Below are 19,575 nucleotides of genomic sequence, written 5' to 3'. Positions count from 1 at the left end.
AGAGTAAGTTGAGCACGAAAAAATGATTTGTATGAAATATAAAATATATTTCCTTACGATAATTCTGTTGTGTTATAACCAGTGAACTTTCTCATGTAGCATCACAAGTTCTTTCTGTGATGATATATTAAGAAATAAAAACAAACCAGAACCGCTCGTCATGTATACGCCTTTCAATGCATGCAAGACAGAACATAGGCGAACATTGCTTGATATATCTATGGAATGTATATGTAAATGAACTTAATCATTTTCTGAAAATGTATCTGTGTTGGTTGAGAAAGGTTAAAAATGGCAACTCTAAATTTGTCTTTAAGTGTTCAAACTTTCGACATTGCAGAATGACTGAGAAACAAATTCGGTTAATCACCCCCCCCCCTCCAAAAAAACAACAAAAAAAACAACAGATGCAGAAAGCTTTAACAAGTTAGGGATTAAAAGTGAGATAATAATGACTTTTTTTCAAAAATGCATTTATTTTCAGAAAATGTTTATATTTTGACATAATTTTTTATAATTTATAAAAATAGCTTAATGTATGTATACTTTCTAAAAATAGCTTAATGTATGTATGCTTTATAAAATAGCTTAATGTTTGTATACTTTCTAAAATAGCTTAATTTTTGTATACTTTATAAACGAAACATATATTTTGACTATAAAATAGTAAATGACGGTATGTATTTTCCCATTAGACCAAAATAGAATAGCGAAAACCCAAAATGCACGTTGCATTGATATCTCATTTCTCTGCAATAGGAAGGCAGCAGAAATAAGAATGGATATACATTACCTTATAGTGTTTTAGATATATAGAAATTTTACACTTGAAGGAAAGCTCTATAATAAAAATGTATCTTAAACCATCGGAAATCTTTTTTTCGCAAGATTCTATAAATAATGTATTTGATAAAAACTGTGCTCACTCGTATCAACCAATAGGAAAAACTTTGGACGCTCTTTGTGATGGAAGGTAGTTTTATTCTTTTCACGTTATTACATTCATTTTATGATCATCTAGTTAAGAATTTGTTTCATTTGTTGATTTATTTTGTAGTTTTAAATTTATTGGCAAATCGGCATACAAAATACCATTGACCGTTTACAAATATGAAAATTGTATATGAAATATTCAAAAAGGTATTATTTATTATATTTCAGCATTTCAGTAGGAGACATACTCACTATATCAGTCGTAAAGCATGATAACAAGTGGTTTACAGCAGATAACAGACGATTGTGGGTTTTTCGAAATTTAGAGAGGCTTGGAAAATGCAGCGAGATTTATGTAACAGAGGGGTATTATATCCCCTCATCAAAATTCACGACAATCAATGGGGGTGTAGATGTCATCGTCAGAAATGGTTCTCCGGGAGGAAAGTATAAGAAGTCAGAGTTTGGTGAAATTCCCGTTTATGCGTCCGAAAATAACAACGGCTACACAAGATTTGGGGAAAATGAACGTAAAATTTCAGAGTATTCCCATCATGTACAAATTGAAGGTGAGGAATATAAATATGCCAATGGTGTAAACAGTGGAGTTTATGACACAGATAAGGACTGTGGAAACATGTGTACATGTGTGTGTTTTTTACTTATTATAGCTATTGTTGCATTGTTGTATGTATTAATTAATATGTATTAATTATTTAACATTTCCTACACACTTATCTATTTCTCGAGATAGAAAATGCCTTCTCCATTTTTATCCTCTCGAAATTACTGTACGTCACTACCTACAATTTACTATCTAAAATGTAGGCCCCTTTAGTTTGCTGTTTGGTGAAAATAGCAAAAAAGTCATAGATATGCTCTTGTTTCACCTTATCTGCTTCTATGCCTGATAAGCATTTTTTTATCAGTTTGGGAAAACGTGAATGTTGCGTAATGAGATAAAAATATAATTATTCTATTTATACAATCAAAATTACCAACTGAATTTCCTCAAGAATTTAGGTCAGTTAAAATCTGCTTTATCATCATTTACAATCGTGTGATCTGATTTTATTTTTAAATATGATTTGATACGATGTCATTTTATCGTTTTTATGAATATTTTAATGATATTTTACAATTTTTTGTAGCTCATAATGAAAATAGCGACTATGGCATTATAACTGTTTTGTTTTAAATAAAAATTAAAAATAAAATAAAAAAAAGTTTGTGATGTGTTTCTGCACAAAATATTATGTTGTGACACCTTCTAATTTTCCCAATTTGTTTGTTTGTTTGTTTGTTGTTTATAAAAGAAATGAAATATGGTTAAAAACTTAAATTAATGCTTTTTCAACAAAATAGGAATTTAGGAACGAAGAAAATATAATTAATGTACTTATACGTATATAAATTATATGACTGCCATATCTAAATTAAGAAAACAAAATGTACTTTTATGTTTCTACTATAAAAGTGTGAATGATATTAAGTTACAATATGTTAAAGACACGCTATGCCTCAGAAAAGAATAAATTCTCCTTCATGAGTTTAATAACATTTAAATAATGGGTTTAGATCATGTTAGATGCGTGTCACCTGAGTAAAATAACGCTTCTCACAGAAATAGCAAAACGTATACACATGCATGTCATGTATTCATTCCAAAGAAAGTCTTGACATTTTGGAACTAATTAAAGATGCTTCGTATAAAATTGACGTATCCGTGAACTTACTTGCCGTTTTCCGTACTCATTTTCTTATCATATTTTCATCACATGTACATAATAAGGTCGAAACTTACTAAACATTTCTAAAAAACTATTTTTTAACAAATACTAGATGAAATATACATTTATATGTTGAAATGAACTCATTCGTTTTCTGAAAATATATCTAGGTTAGTAAGACAATATGACCTCTATCGTAATGTGCAAAAACGAAACAAATTGATTGTCTTATATAACTGCACGACTCTTTTTATTTGTTACTTCGATTTTTGGAATGTGTAGGTAAACGGGAACCCAAGTTCACACTGGAAAAGGTATGTGCTGATCTCATATTTTTTTAGAAATAAAATGTAAAAACTGGGGAGCTATTTTAAGAATGGAAATACCAAACTTTTACCATTTAAATCTTCACATGGCCATTCTGAGTCATTGTGTGTTGAGGAACCTTGATAGAAATGTATCTTAAACCATCCGAAATCTTCTTTTCGCAAGATTCCATTAACAACGTATTTGATAAAAACTGTGGACATAGATATGAACCAATCGGCCAAACGTTGGATGCACTTTGTAATGGAAGGTAATTGTCTTTAAGAATAGATACTTAATTCCTTTATAAATGAATTTATGCATTACTCTATTATTGATGAATATTTAATATTAATATATGTACAAGATTGGTATTAAATAAAATCTTCAAACAACACGATATCAACAAATTGATTTTTTGATGCGACGCAGTTCGCATGTTTTATATATTGAATATTCAAAAGGTTGTATGTTTTATATTTCAGCATTTCAGTAAGGGACATACCCACTATATCAGTCGTAAAGCATGATAACAAGTGGTTTACAGCTGATAACAGACGATTGTGGGTCTTTCGAAATTTAGAGAGGCTTGGAAAATGCAGCGAGATTAACGTGACAAAGGGGTATTCTATTCCCTCATCAAAATTCACAACGTACAATGGAGGTGTAGATGTCATCGTCAGAAATGGCTCTCCGGGAGGATATTGGTATAGGAAACCAAGTGTAAAGCAGCAACCAGTTTCAAAGCCGGCTACTGTAGAAACACCGAAAATACCAACTTATATCAGAGAGGATAACAAAGAAAATGTTCCTACAAAATCAAGTAATACTGATTACACCATCTACCCAACAAGTGGGCTTAAGTTTCGTCAATTTGATAACGTGGCTTTTAACTTTCGTGATGAGCCTAAATCTTTAAGCACCGAAATTGAATCAAGACCTACAGATGCTATCGTTACAGTACCCAAAGATGAAGTTATATCAAAGAAAGAGGACGATTATAGTTCTCTGTCGTCTGCTGAATCTGAAGATATATCTATTCATGACGTGAATCTAGTGCCATCGGTAGCGGAGGTTGTACTGGAAGATTTTGCTATAAAAGAAGATTCTTGTAAAGTTCAAGTCGATGAAGATAACAATGAGGTTATGAATACAGATTCAAGGGTGGTTATTGATACACGCTCGATTGTATCTTATCCAACAAACCGTACATATAATACAGTCAAGAAAAATGACAAGAGATGTATCATAGCAGCAATTGTTTCTGGAGTGGCAATCGCTATTGTTGTTGTTGTTGTTATTATTGTAATTATGGTTAGTGTCTAAATTGATTTTACATTAGAATATATTTTTTTATATCTCTTAAGATTATTATTTTACTTGTTCAATCATTTATTCAATATTATTGTATCGTTGTTGTTGTTTTGGATTTTGTCTTCGTGCCATATAGCATTTTTCACGTGCCATATTGCATTTTTCACTTGCCATATAGCATTTTTCTCAAGAAAATTTAGTACATGTATTTCGATGGTTTTCCATCATGTAATATACGTGCTGTGTATATATGAATTCTGATAACGGTTAACATGGCTATCAAAAGATAATTATGTTATTGTTATTTACAGTTGTATTCTAATCAATATTACTGCATGTTAAACTGGTGTTGTTGTTTTTTTATTTAATAAGTAACGCGTGTTTATGAGTAATAAGATAAAAATAGAATTGTTCTAGATCTATTTATAGAAGCGTCATGAGTAGAAATTTCTGAAAATATAAAATGGAAGCAAATTTCCAGGCGTTCCATATATACGTATCGATCAGATCGGGTTAAACTATACCTTATCTAACCAGTTGGATTTGTATCAAAAACAATTCTTATATTTACCATTTCACTGTATGATTTAATTAAATCACATGTACATAGTTTTTGAAAGTAGATTCAAATATTGAATAAATGGTAGGATATATGCGTAGTTTAATAAATGTTGATAGTAATCTTTCCTATTTTAATACTATGGTAATTTTTACGCAATCACGTGACTTACTGTGATCATACATTTCAATCATTTTTTTAAATATACTGTTACATATCTATATGTTTACACAACACGGCTGTGATACCTTACTTTATTTTATATATTTGTATTTGAAACAGAATGAACGAATAAACAAAAATATATAATTAGCTATAAGTTATTTTGTTATTTTTTCTTCATTGTTATTACTTTAATACAAATCAAGTTTTGTTTTCTTTTATATCTTTATTTGATCTCATTATTATTGTGATCTATATGTCATTTAACATGACCATTGATTGGAAATAAAAGTAATTCTATTCTATATATTTCCAAAACAATGTTTGTCATGCATACATGCATGTACATTAGCCTTGAAATGAAAGAGAGAAAACTTTTGTGGAATATTTGAATATTATCTTATTGATTATCTCCCTTTGATATCGTCAAATGTGTAGAGCAAAACGCACACTGATAATTAGTTTACAACATATACTGGAATGGAATTCATTTAACTTAATTTGTCTGGTAAAAAGTACCTGATGCCCTGTCAATACGTGGACAAATAATTGCCAAAAAGACATCTTTTTAACACTAATACCGTTCAAAGTTCAGTTCATTTATACATGGAGTTAAATATAAATATCTTATATATATCTGTGATTTATATAAGAATGCTAGATCACAACCTTCAAGAACCCATGAAACACTAACCTTTATGACAGTGTGTGAGTGTAATCCTATTAACGAATTGATAAACACTTCGTTCTTCATATTTTCACATAGAATTTATTTTTGTAAAACATAAATGATATATTGAAACATGGTTTTAGCAAGTATATAGTTATATGTTCAAACTTGGGGAAAAACACAAGATTTTTAAAAATGTATATAAATGATGACCACAGACAAGGGTTTGAAATTTAACGCATTTAAAACGCCACACTCCACGTGTCTGTAATCGCGACCAAACATAGTAAAATAAACTTCAGTTTTTAACTGTTAATGGCCTATTGACCGTTTCGATAAATGTCTTTCTTCCAGCGAAAGTTTTGTTTGTATACACTAGTTTGTGTTTTATGTTTGTTTGTTTTTTTCATCCAGCGAAAGTTAAACTGTCTATCATCAGGTTCAGTTGCCGACTGGGGGGTATGCCGGGTCTGCTCCGTAATTGGCGGGAGGTGGCGGAGGGTACATTGCCTGTGGTTGATTCTGGGAATAGAGTTGATTATTGTAGGCCGGAGGTTGTTGTTGATATGCAGGTGGCTGTGTTTGAGGTGGTACGTGTATAAAAGTTGTGGTTTGAGCTGAAATGATACAAATAAAAAGGGATTTTAACAAATATAGGAACTTGTTTTATAGGATACATTTGTATACAAAGGGCAAAACTTATCAATTTAATCGTTTTAGCGGCTCTCAATTGCGAAAATATGACAAATCTATTAATTTTCCTATTATCCATAAGTGTGATCGATTTTTGATATCTTTTAATTATCACAAATGGTAAAAATGAAAAGACATTCAAATTCTTACACTAAAATACAAGACAAAGTTCCACGGTTTAATTTAATTTTTTTAAGTAAACTACAAGACAAAGTTACGACGTAGTTACTTGTAATTTAACGAAATACAGGTCATTTAAATACAATGTATATAATTTCACCAAAAAAAATATTAACCTATTTAATGTAAAATTTCTTCTAAATTAAAAGAAACAATTCAAGTTATGGTTTTTAAAAAAAAATATTTTTAAAATAAAATTTTTGAAATTAAATTTATCCAAAAAAATCCTTTAAAGAAATTTTCCCCTTTTAATGAAAAAGGTTTTTTAAAAAAAAATAAAATTTTAATAAATATTTTTATTCGAAACCCTTTAAATAAATACGGGGTGGGGGAAATCAACCCGGGCTTCATTACTTAGGGATTAAGTTTTAAAACTTTTAGTACAAGTTCAAATTTCATTTTTCAAACGTAAAACACATTTATGTTTATGCTTCTGTTAACTACTACATTTGCTAAGAATTGGGTCAAATATGCATTTGTCGGTAAGACACGCGTCCCTGCTCTTAATTGAATCATAAAAAGTCATAAAACAAAAATTCTTTTTATTTTAAAAAAAGTTAATAGGTTTTTAAGGGTTTGTTTAAAAATTAATTGTACAAAATGAATTTTACCGACAAAGGGTTTCCCATCCATTTAGCCCCTCCGTACTGACAAAACTGTGCATCATTCAGCACACACTGATTATATACAAATAAAAAAAGCAAAAACAAAACTTTGAATATTTTAGTATTTAATGAATGACTTTATCAATGATATACAAACTTTGTGGTGTTGTATTAATCACTCGTCCTTTTTTCGCATTCTGTTTTTTCCACACACAGTATACAATAACAACGAAGCTGATAAGACCAATCCCGCCAATTACAGCAACCACAATTATCCAGGAGTAAACCCCACAGCAGTATTCATCACCATAGTCACCGCAACAACCATAGTCACAGTAAAACGTCCGACCATTGTCGTAACAATATTCTCCACAAGAAACGGACCCTGTTCAATTTTTAAAGTTAATTGAAATAGTACTGTACGTGTTATAGCGGTATTTCATATAAATAGTGCTTTACGCAATATTTTATTTATAATATTCAATTACTGGTCAAAAGCAAAATATATCAATGATTAATTTACATTCTTAATTCTGCTTTTCAAGAAATAATAAAAACAAAATAATAAATCAGACGGAATAGCAAAGTTGAAAGAGACAGTGTAAGAACAATTATATCTACAGCATCAGATTCCCATTACATTTACACGCATTAATTTTAATAACCGAAACTAAGTAGGTTTACAGACGTACAAAGCTAATAGCATACAAAGCTAAAGTACAATTCAAAACGCACATAGAGAGCATACAAGTGAAATGAGCCGTGTCACGACAAAACCAACATAATGGGTTTGCGACCAGCATGGATCCAGACTAGCCTGCGCATCCGCGCAGTCTGATCAGGATCCATGCTGTTCGCTTACAAACCCTATTACAAGTAGATAAACTGATAGCGAACAGCATGGTTCCTGATCAGATGCGCAGGCTGGTCTGGATCCATGCTGGTCGCAAACGCTTACTATGTTGGTTTTGTCGTGACGCGGCTCAAATGAGGAGCTACTGAATGAAGGTAACAGAATATCACCAAGAGCATTAACTAAACATCAGGACATTAAGAACCTCCCGTGATATGTAATTAGAACAATAACAATAACCTAAATATGTGTAACATACAAAATATATCATACACAATACATGTTCAAAACTTTCATGCCATCATGAGAGTCAAGAACGAAGTAAATCAGTCAGAGAATCTAGTGTGTTTTTATTCTGATTGCGGTATTTTTACTCTCTAACAACTAACACAATGTCACCTCCTTAATAAGCAAGTAATTATAAAAAACAACGGAAAATAAAGATCTCGGAGAACCAAATATCGAAATATAGGCCTAGAGGATATCTGGGTTTTTTTTGCATGTTAGTTCGAAGATATTTCACTAAGTGAACACCAGATGCAATATATTCATTAATGGTGTAGCTTGTTAAAGGTGAAATATGATTTGATCTTACAAACAAAACAAACACAGTTTCTATTTAATTCATGCCTTTTTAAATGGTTTGAACTCATATTCATTTTGATTTGGTTTTGCCGCGTTATGTCATGAATGTTCATGGAGAAAAAAATCTGTAAAATTTCTCAAATTTTGTTCAATTTACAGAATACGTAAAAATGTATAGACCTCTCCCATGGCAGGATGAAATTCTGACGAATTTTCACACTCGCATTCAAATATAGTTCCGCTACTGCTGACATTAAATAAATAATTTCACTAATAAATTATCAAAATACGTGTATAATTTAACAAAATTTGATTTCACAAACCTGAACAAAAAGCAATGATATTGACTCACAGCATGACCTGAACACATAACAACGATAAAATACATAAAGGCTTAACATTGAACCTCACAGGATGATAAAAATGTGCAGCGTGATAGGGATCCAAACCGAGGACTGTCGGAACAACGTTCCGCAGATGTACCGACTGGCAACCCGGTCAATTATACGTTTTCTTCATTTAGTTATTAATGAACATCTAAAGGTATCATGACAGGCACAAAATATTACCAAAACAGAAAGAAACATAACTCAAGCATAAAAAACATAATCAAAACATAGCACAACTACCAAACAAAAACATTGACTCAAAAAATAAACTAAACTCTAACCGAAGAAAGTAAAATCCCAACTAAAACAAACAACAACAAAACAAAATTATTGACATGAAATATACCTCGAGCACCAAGTTATCATGTAGACACCCATCATAACTTAAACACCAAAGGCATAAACGACTTTTATTATTAATTATTTTTAAAGAATTTAATTTAGAGAACTTTTTATATTAATTTCATATTACACAAAACTTACCTATAAAACAAATAATAAATATCGCAAAACTTAAAAAATCCATATTTTGTTTACAGTGTTAATCTTATGAACTGTCATTAAAAATGGAAGAATGACTGTACAGATTTAAATAGGCCTTTTTCAAATACCCTGATTGTTTTGTTGATAGGTCAATATAGTATAAAAAGCAACTAACCGTATCGTCAAATATTTCGAAATGTAGTCTATTCAAAAGTAAAATAAATATAACGAAACGACATTAAAAGCGGTAATTCAATACAAGAAATCAAATAGTAGGTGTTCAACATAATTAGTAGTTCAATATCATAGTTTACTTATCGATGTATTAGGAAGGTCGAGTAAAAATGTTGAAATTTCTTCATCATTGATACCAGTTTTAGATCTTGTGAGACTTAAATTGTTTATTCTGTAATATGTTGGTTCTATCTTTTCAGAATCTACAAAAAGTAGGATTCACGGATAGTGTTGTGTTGATTTAATGGTCTTCCATAAGGATTTGTCGTGTAGTCGCGCGCATCTACTTCTGTACATTTACTTTTCTTGAATTTCGGATATTACATAAAAGTTTATGCTTCATAAAAGCAATTTTTTTAAGTATCGTAATTATGATCAAAAGCAATTCAAAAACTCTGAAATAATAATATTTTTCACTTAAATCAACTGTGGTCAAATAAATTTAGCGTTTATTAAGAAAAACATTTTTTGCTTTTGTTTATTTATTTATTTATTTATTTATTTATTTATTCATTTATTTTATTTTTCAAGAAAAATCTGAAACTAAAAACAAGGAAAAAGCAATGAGGACAAACAATCATTGTGTGGAAGACAGTTTAGAGTTCATAGCTCACTGTAAGTTCTCATTGATGAATTTACGTTGTCATTAGAGCAATAAAACAATTTCTGTGGTTGTCCAAACTTAGCGTGTGTAATTGGTAAATCACCAACAAGCAATAGTTAAAAACAGAGATGAACGTCCATTATTATGATCGACACACTTTTATGAAAGATGTGGCTGACTTAGAATTACTGTACATTGATATTTTGGGTTTCTTCAGAGTGGATATCTGCTTACCGGCCAGTCCTGATCGACGTTAAACCCTTCTCATGGAGATACTTTTCTGCCATGGTACTTTTCTGCCCAAGAATTCTTGAAAATCTTTGTAAATAACTTGCCAAGTGATTTTTATATAATGCCTTTGTAATAACCTGGGTATTTGATATAGGGAACAATAAAGCCTTCAGTCGATTGTGTAGGAAAATAATTTATATCAAATATTTATGACAAGCTACAGAAACGCCATCATCTCTTCATTCGAATGCCCCTTACAGGCTTCCGTAAAAAAGAGTATTTAGAATAGTAACAAAGTGAGTTTAACAATTACCATATTTTTTTAAAAAAAATAATAATTTGAACCTGCTGATTTACCAAACTTAAGATTTTTATTACAACCTGGTTACAAAATGGTATCAATAATATATAATTTACCGTCCTACAAGAATCGAAACATCTATCTTGTTTATAAAAATAAAATTAATGATCATTTAGTGCCTTAAGATACAGATTACATCAAACTATTTTTATTAACTTCAGAACCGCTCAACAACCTCCAGAAAATAAAAGGAATCTAACATTTTCAAGTTTTTAAGACAAAAACATTTCTTCTTTTAGCCCTTATAGTACCTATTCTATTTACATTACAGGAATATTTGTGTACACATTTTTAACACCTATAGTGACTCTGTTTCAAATTTTAACATTCTAAATAAATATCAATTATTATTTTTATTTCATTGATTGGCTATCTTGTCAAACGTTTGACGTAGTATTGATAAATTCTTTTGTTCTTATTGTAATCACATGTTACACATGAATGGTATACTGTTTTCTTATTTTCATTGTTACTGTCTATTTTGCCAGTCATTTGTATTCAAAGTACGCTTAATCAATACAATGATCAGATAAAGTATTCAGACCATTGAGTAAATGCATTCAATGCTTTTAGAGTTATAGTGGTTATCTTATTTTGAAGCTTAAAACATGACGGTCTTAGCACAAACGATATTTCTCCTTTTTTTTCTTTTAGTTAAACGATTCATTGTAAAATAATAATCTCGCACTGGCATCTCTTGATTGTTTTAATATTTTTCATTCCGTTCGATCCTGTCCCAGCAAAGTCCACGTGAGCAGAACAAGATACCCTTATAAATAAGTCGTTTATATCAATAAAGCTTATCAACATTATAGTTGTAGACATGGCAACTGTTAACCACCGATGTAACATTAAATTACTCTCAACAAAAGAAATATACAACACATAAAGAAATTTAAGCGTTTTTTATTTGCATTTAAATGAACAGATAGTAACAATAAACTACGTAGTCAGTAAACTTGTGCAGAAACATGGCCATTAGTGAAGAAAGCAATGCCATTTTTCTCCAAAACAAGGGAAATGAAATTGAGCTCGCTGGTATTCTTGGCACACTAGGACACGGTCTTGATGTATCATTTTCATCAAAAAATAAGGAATCACAAGTACTGTAGTCAATGATTCTTACACATCCTTGGATTCCCATAGGGCCTGCTTTCAATCCATACATGTAATCATAAAATAGAAGAAAAGCATTAAAAGTTTGTTTTTATAGCAGAAATGGTATTTTAAAGTTCACGATTTTGGTACATCTATATAAATTGTATAATTATTATATATATATAAATATTTGTATTAGTTATACAGATTAATGACAGATTATGGACATATATAAACGGTTGTTTGCGGCACGGGTTATATTGCAAACCAACCGTTTATATTGTATTTATTATCTGCCAAGAATCTTCATAAGCAATTCATAATAAAGCAAACCTCCTTTAATTTAAAAAAAATAAAATTATTTCATTAATTGACAGCAGCCGAACGTCTCGATTATCCAATGAAAAGCGACGTTACAAACGTTCAGATATATAACAATAACCACTTAGGCACCGCGCCACTCCTGTTAATAACTGTAACTCAGTTCCGATAACAATGAATAATTTTGGTAAAACATTATCAAAATATGAAAAAGATATATATTAAGACCAAAAAACTTATTTTTTATTTTAAGGATCTTTTTTTGCATAATTTCATAGACATTATGGAGGGAAATGCGGGGAATAACAAGAATGCTAGTAAATGAGTTTATGCATTAGTTAACAAAATATAATGAATGAGTTTGTCTGAACTACTATATATATATAATATCATTGTTTTCATTGCTAGAATAGATTTTTTTCAGATTTCTCTACCTATATCTCAAAGATCACATGTTTGGCATAATTCATAAAAGTGTAAGTTAGTCTCTCTTAAACACGGAGCATTGCAATAACTATGAAGCTATCTTATAAATTTGAGGTTTATATTACCAGTACGGATATTTTCTGCAGACATATATTCTTTTGGGGGAGGGGGGTAATTTTTATATCATAAAAGGTAAAGTTTTTATGTTATTCAAAAATGGATCCTTCCATGTCTTGTTAAAATATATGAAAACAGTAGCACCAAAAATATGAAAATGTTGCTAATTGATTTTTTTCAATGTTGTTATCTGAAGCTATTCTTTTTGTTAAAACCAATTCTGCAAGAATTGAAAAATATGAGATAACAAAACCGACATGGTTGATGTTTAAGATATATTTCACTCATTTTGAATTCTAGAAAATACATTAATTTTTAAATTGCCATGATGAAAATCCGTAAAGCAATATGTACTTTTTGGGAACAAGCATATTCTCTCAAAAAATCGATTTATTTTATCAGAAAAGAAAATGGAAATACAATAATGTTTCGAATTAACTGACAGTAGTAATTATATTACAAGTTATAAATTTATTATATTATAAGTTATAAAATTTTTTGACTGGTTATATTATGGTCCTATATAAACGGTTGTTTGGAAATATGACCCGAGCCGCTAGGCGAGGGTTATATTGCAAACAATCGTTTATATACGGCCATATAACCCGTAAGAAATATTTTGAACGAATTAATAATACAGCAAGCACCATTTTTAGAGAAAAGTGATATTTCTTCATAAATTGACAGCAGCCGTGTATATAAAACTATATCCAATAAAAAGAGACAACTTACCCACAACAAGCCATACCGCCACCATCTCCACAAGTACATTCTTCACAGTGCGGTGCTGGGGTTGTTGTTGTTTTGGTTTTATTTATACTGGGCGCCGGTTTCCCATATGTCCCAGACTATCGGCCTCTGTTACGATTGCTGGTCGTAGAGCCTGCAACGGAGGACTTAATTCGCCTGCAACGTCGTCGATCGTAGAGCCGCGACGGAGGTCTTTTCATGCTGTCGTTCGTCGTAGACCTTCTCTAGGACCCATTTCCTCGCTTCTTGAACAATGGTTGACAATAGAGGAAAGGCACCTCTTCCGGGAGCAGCAGCTCTCTTTAGGGCCACACCCTTCGCCGTTGGTTAGGTCACACCAGCTAAGTGACCTAACTAGGTCACCCATCTGGTGTGACCTATGCCTTCCGAGCGACGTGCACGCCGCGTAGGGAAGTCGGAAGTGCGGTGCTGGTGATACTTATTTCCCATCCACGATATTTACACGATACATTATCTAACAATTTGGAAATGTATCAAAAACAATTCTCATACTTGCCATTTCACAGTATGATTTAATTAAATCACATTTACATGGTTTTTGAAAGTAGATTCAAATATTTCTTGTTATCTAAGTGGTTTTAACGTTTGAATGAATGGTAGGATATGCTTAGCTTAATGAATTAATAAATGTTAATTATAATCTTTTCTATTTACTATTGTAATTTTTACACAATAACGTGACTTACTGTGATAATACATTTCAATCATTTTTTAAATATATTGTTACATATCTATATGTTTACACAACACGGCTGTGATACCTTACTTTGTTTTATAATAGTAGTAGTTTAGTAGTAGTTTATTCTTTTATTCCATAAGGCAATATGCCCATGATGGCATTACAAGCATGTTATAAATGGCGAACAATGACAAGTAAAATGTACCTTAAACATCAATAATTGGAGAAGTTCGAACATGAATATTACAAACATAAGAGCATACACACACGCGCGCACGCATTCACGCTCGCACGCACGCATAAACACACACACACACACGCGCATATATATATATATATATATATACATACATATATATATATATATATATATATATATATATATATATATATATATATATATATATATATATATACATACATATAAGTCTTACGGATGTAATGCGCAGATCATATTGATATACATGTATTCATAAATTATATTTGATACATTAAACCGATCTCAGTCATTATGTCTAGAACGACCTCCATATCAAGCTATTGGTCTTGACGAGACGAAATTCAAGACCAATATTAAGGAGATATCGTAAGTATTTCATAAGTATTTCACTTTAATATTTTCATTAAAGTAATAATACTTAACATTTAATAAGGATGTAATCTTAAAATGCATCGAGAGTTGGAGAAAAAAAAAATTATAATAATTGTATCTACGCATTACTTCCGTACAACACATTATTTCAATAATAATAATAATTTGTATTATGTATTACTTCCGTACAACACATTATTTCGTTTTTCAAAAGCTTTAGATACATAAATTCCAAGTTTCCTAACAATTTTTACATTTTTCTATTGTTAACAATTCAATAAATTTAATCATGTTTGGATGCTTCCAATATCTTTTATGTATATATATTTTCCTTAAATCAGTGTACAATGAACATTCAAGAATAAAATGATATTCGTCTTCTAACATATTACATATAGTACATTTTCTTTCATCAATTGGTGTTCTTAATGGTCTAGTCCATCTACCTGCCTCTATTTGCAATCTGTGAGAAGACACTCTTAATCTTATCAATGAAAAACAAAACTTATTAACTGTAATGTGATCTAGATATTCTTGAAACTTGAAAACTGCTATATTTCTATAAAATAATGCTCGTGGTGAACTTTGTATCCTATCATGCCAGTTTTGAACAAAATTATCTTTCAATCTTTGTTTTACTAATTCTAGAAATATGTCTGCATTTCCTACATTTTGCTGTAACCAAACTTCATAAAAACCTAAAACACATAATACATTTTTCAATCGTGAACACCAATTAACTTTAGTTGGATTATTTTCAAAATCGTTCTTAAGCAATTGATATATCTTATAAATGTACCTATTCTCGTTACTTCTTAAAATTTTTATCCAGTATTTAATGATATTAAACAAATGTCTACACTGAAAAGATATTCTTCCAAGTTCACCGTAAATAAAGTCATTTTGGGTTGTTTTCTTAACACCTAAAATCTGTTTACAAAACTGCAAATGTGTTCTTTCAATTGACTGGCTTAAACTAAAACCCATAACTTCACTACCATAATTTAATATAGGTGCAATTAAAACATCAAATAACTCTAACTTATGTCTAGGTTTAATGTATGTAAACTTATATAAATATTTATTTAATTTAAAAATGGCTTTCTGAGCCTGATCTGATAATTTAGTTTGTGCAGTAGTAAAAGAACCGCCACACGTAAAAACAATACCTAGATATGTAAACTTATTCACAACTTCAATTAAATTTTCATTATAATAAAACATGAGGTTATCAGGAAGTCTTCCACCTTTCTTGAAAATCATTATTTTTGTTTTCTCTACATTAACTTTTAACTTCCAATTGTCACAATAATCACTTAATAAATTGATACAAGTCTGTAATTCAACTGCTGAGTTAGCAAAAATAACAATATCATCAGCATATAAGAGCAAAAATAATTTAAACATGCTTATATCAAGGCCTTCAACATCACTATGTATAAAACTATCTTCAAGGTCATTTAACAACATAGAAAAAAGGAAAGGTGATAAACATTCTCTTGTCTTACACCAAGAGCACATGTGAATTCAACACTTAATTTGTTTAAATATTTAACCCTTGATTTCACATTTTCATACATTGACTGAATAATATTCAAAATTTTACCACGTAATCCTAGTTTTATAAGCTTATACCACATATTTTCTCTGACTACATAATCGAATGCTTTGCTAAAATCAACAAATAAACAGAATAATTGTTTTCCTTGATTAATGAAATGCGAAATTAAACCATTTAATACAAAAACATTATCTATAGTGCTCATTTCAGACCTAAAACCAGCTTGCGCTTCAATATATATATATTTGCATTTGAAAGAACGAATAAACAAATATATAATAAGTTATTTTGTTATTTTTTCTTCAGTTTTATAACTTTAATACAAATCAAGTTTTGTTGTCTTTAATGTCTTTATTTGATCTTTGATCTCATTATTATTGTGATCTATATGTCATTTAACATGACCATTGATTGGAAATAAAAGTAATTCTATTCTATATATTTCCCATACATGTATGTACATTACTCATTAAAAAATAGCATTGAAATGAAAGAAAGAAAACTTTTGTTGAATATTTGAATATTATCTTATTGATTATCTCACTTAGATATCGTCAAATGTGTAGAGCAAAACGCACAATGATAAAATGTGCAGCGTGATAGGGATCCAAACCGAGGACTGTCGGAACAACGTTCCGCAGATGTACCGACTAGCTACCCGGTCGCTTATACGTTTTCTTCATTTAGTTATTAATGAACATCTAAAGGTATCATGACAGGCACAAAATATTACCCAAACAGAAAGAAACATAACTCAAGCATAAAAAACATAATCAAAACATAGCTCAACTACCAAACAAAAACATTGACTCAAAAAATAAACTAAACTCTAACCGAAGAAAGTAAAATCCCAACTAAAACAAACAAAACAAACAACAACAACAAAACAAAATTATTGACATGAAATATACCTCGAGCACCAAGTTATCATGTAGACACCCATCATAACTTAAACACCAAAGGCATAAACGACTTTTATTATTAATTATTTTTAAAGAATTTCACTTAGAGAACTTTTTATATTAATTTCATATTACACAAAACTTACCTATAAAACAAATAATAAATATCGCAAAACTTAAAAAATCCATATTTTGTTTACAGTGTTAATCTTATGAACTGTCATTAAAATGGAAGAATGACTGTACAGATTCAATAGGCCTTTTTCAAATACCCTGATTGTTTTGTTAATAGGTCAATATAGTATAAAAAGCAACTAACCGTATCGTCAAATATTTCGAAATGTAGTCTATTCAAAAGTAAAATAAATATCACGAAACGACATTAAAAGCGGTAATTCAATACAAGAAATCAAATAGTAGGTGTTCAACATAATTAGTAGTTCAATATCATAGTTTACTTATCGATGTATTAGGAAGGTCGAGTAAAAATGTTGAAATTTCTTCATCATTGATACCAGTTTTAGATCTTGTGAGACTTAAATTGTTTATTCTGTAATATGTTAGTTCTATCTTTTCAGAATCTACAAAAAGGAGGATTCACGGATAGTGTTGTGTTGATTTAATGGTCTTCCACAAGGATTTGTCGTGTAGTCGCGCGCATCTACTTCTGTACATTTACTTTTCTTAAATTTCGGATATTGCAAAAAAAGTTTATGCTTCATAAAAGCAATTTTTTAAGTATCGTAATTATGATCAAAAGCAATTCAAAAACTCTGAAATAATAATATTTTTCACTTAAATCAACTGTGGTCAATAAATTCAGAAAAATTACGTCTTACAGCGTTTATTAAAAAAAACAACATTTTTTGCTTTTGTTTATTTATTTATTTATCTATTTTATTTTTCAAAAAAAAATCTGAACCTAAAAAAACAAGGAAAAAACAATGAGGACAAACAATCATTGTTTGACAGTTTAGAGTGCATAGCTCACTGTAAGTTCTCATTGATGCATTTACGTTGTCATTAGAGCAATAAAACAATTTCTGTGGTTGTCCAAACTTAGCGTGTGTAATTGGTAAATCACCAACAAGCAATAGTTAAAAACAGAGAGGAACGTCCATTATAATGATCGACACACCCTTATGAAAGATGTGGCTGACTTAGAATTACTGTACATTGATATTTTGGGTTTCTTCAGAGTGGATATCTGCTTACCGGCCAGTCCTGATCGACGTTAAACCCTTCTCGTGGTGATACTTTTCTGCCATGGTACTTTTCTGCCCAAGAATTCTTGAAAATCTTTGTAAATAACTTTCCAAGTGATTTTTATATAATGCCTTTGTAATAACCTGGGTATTTGATATAGGGAACAATAAAACCTTCAGTCGATTGTGTAGGAACATAATTTATATCAAATATTTATGACAAGCTACAGAAACGCCATCATCTCTTCATTCGAATGCCCCTTACAGGCTTCCGTAAAATAGAGTATTTAGAATAGTAACAAAGTGAGTTTAACAATTACCATATTTAAAAAATATATATATTTATTAAGTACTGTGAACCTGATGATTTACCAAAGTTTAGGTTTTTATTACAACCTGGTTACTAAATGGTATCCATAATATACAATTTACCGTCCTACAAGAATCGAAACATCTGTCTTGTTTATCAAAATAAAATTAATGATCATTTAGTGCCTTAAGATACAGATTACATCAAATTATTTTTATTAACTTCAGAACCGCTCAACAACCTCCAGAAAATAAAAGGAATCTAACAAGTTTTTTTAGACAAAGACATTTCTTTTTTTTTAAATCATCCTTAGCCCTTACCATACCTATTCTCTTTACATTATAGGAATATTTTTGTACACATTTTAACACCTTTAGTAACTCTGTTTCAAATTTTAACATTCTCAATAAATATCAATTATTATTCTTATTTCATTGATTGGCTATCTTGTCAAACGTTTGACGTAGTATTGATGAATTCTTTTGTTCTTATTGTAATCACTTGTTACACATGAATGGTATACTGTTTTCTTATTTTCATTGTTACTGTCTATTTTGCCAGTCATTTGTATTCAAAGTACGCTTAAAGCTTTAAGACTTCAATACAATGATCAGATAAAGTATTCAGACCATTGACTAAATGTATTCAATGCTTTTAGAGTTATTGTGGTTATCTTATTTTGAAGCTTAAAACATGACGGT

The 19,575-nt window shown here is 30.1% G+C and overlaps 2 protein-coding genes across 4 annotated transcripts; one reads left to right on the top strand and one right to left on the bottom strand.

Annotated features, from left to right (window-relative positions):
• Positions 1 to 720: 720 nt before the first annotated feature.
• Positions 721 to 5,148, top strand: LOC132712716 (uncharacterized). Of its 2 annotated transcripts, none has more exons than XM_060695133.1 (2): positions 721 to 973; positions 3,455 to 5,148. In XM_060695133.1, the coding sequence occupies exons 1-2, from the start codon at positions 852 to 854 to the stop codon at positions 4,293 to 4,295; spliced, it is 963 nt and encodes a 320-aa protein (XP_060551116.1). In that variant the 5' UTR covers positions 721 to 851; the 3' UTR covers positions 4,296 to 5,148. The 2 variants fall into 2 exon arrangements, with proteins under 2 accessions (XP_060551116.1, XP_060551115.1); XM_060695132.1 differs by lacking the exon at positions 721 to 973 and adding an exon at positions 3,017 to 3,240.
• A 602-nt stretch (positions 5,149 to 5,750) lies between these two features.
• On the bottom strand, positions 5,751 to 17,563 carry LOC132712714 (cysteine and tyrosine-rich protein 1-like). 2 transcript variants are annotated; one of them, XM_060695131.1, is made up of 3 exons: positions 17,506 to 17,563; positions 7,310 to 7,537; positions 5,751 to 6,291 (listed from the first exon to the last, which is right to left on the bottom strand). In XM_060695131.1, exons 1-3 carry the CDS (start codon positions 17,546 to 17,548, stop codon positions 6,116 to 6,118), a joined length of 447 nt encoding a protein of 148 aa, XP_060551114.1. In that variant the 5' UTR covers positions 17,549 to 17,563; the 3' UTR covers positions 5,751 to 6,115. The 2 variants fall into 2 exon arrangements, with proteins under 2 accessions (XP_060551114.1, XP_060551113.1); XM_060695130.1 differs by lacking the exon at positions 17,506 to 17,563 and adding an exon at positions 9,463 to 9,620.
• Positions 17,564 to 19,575: the final 2,012 nt, after the last annotated feature.

Source organism: Ruditapes philippinarum, unplaced genomic scaffold (genome assembly GCF_026571515.1).
Source record: "Ruditapes philippinarum isolate M1 unplaced genomic scaffold, ASM2657151v2 ctg3174_1_1_1_1, whole genome shotgun sequence".
Classification (NCBI taxonomy): Eukaryota; Metazoa; Mollusca; class Bivalvia; order Venerida; family Veneridae; genus Ruditapes; species Ruditapes philippinarum.
This window is presented reverse-complemented; position numbering and strand designations above follow the sequence as displayed.

Excerpts from the sequence above, each read along its gene's own strand:
- LOC132712716 (XM_060695133.1), top strand. The coding sequence starts at position 852 with ATGTATCTTAAACCATCGGAAATCTTTTTTTCGCAAGATTCTATAAAT. Across the intron at positions 974-3,454 it reads GACGCTCTTTGTGATGGAAG|CATTTCAGTAAGGGACATAC; the intron begins GTAGTTTTATTC and ends TTTATATTTCAG.
- LOC132712714 (XM_060695131.1), bottom strand. The coding sequence starts at position 17,548 with ATGGATTTTTTAAGTTTTGCGATATTTATTATTTGTTTTATAG. Across the intron at positions 7,538-17,505 it reads ATTTATTATTTGTTTTATAG|GGTCCGTTTCTTGTGGAGAA; the intron begins GTAAGTTTTGTG and ends AAAATTGAACAG. Across the intron at positions 6,292-7,309 it reads GATTAATACAACACCACAAA|CTCAAACCACAACTTTTATA; the intron begins GTTTGTATATCA and ends GTATCATTTCAG.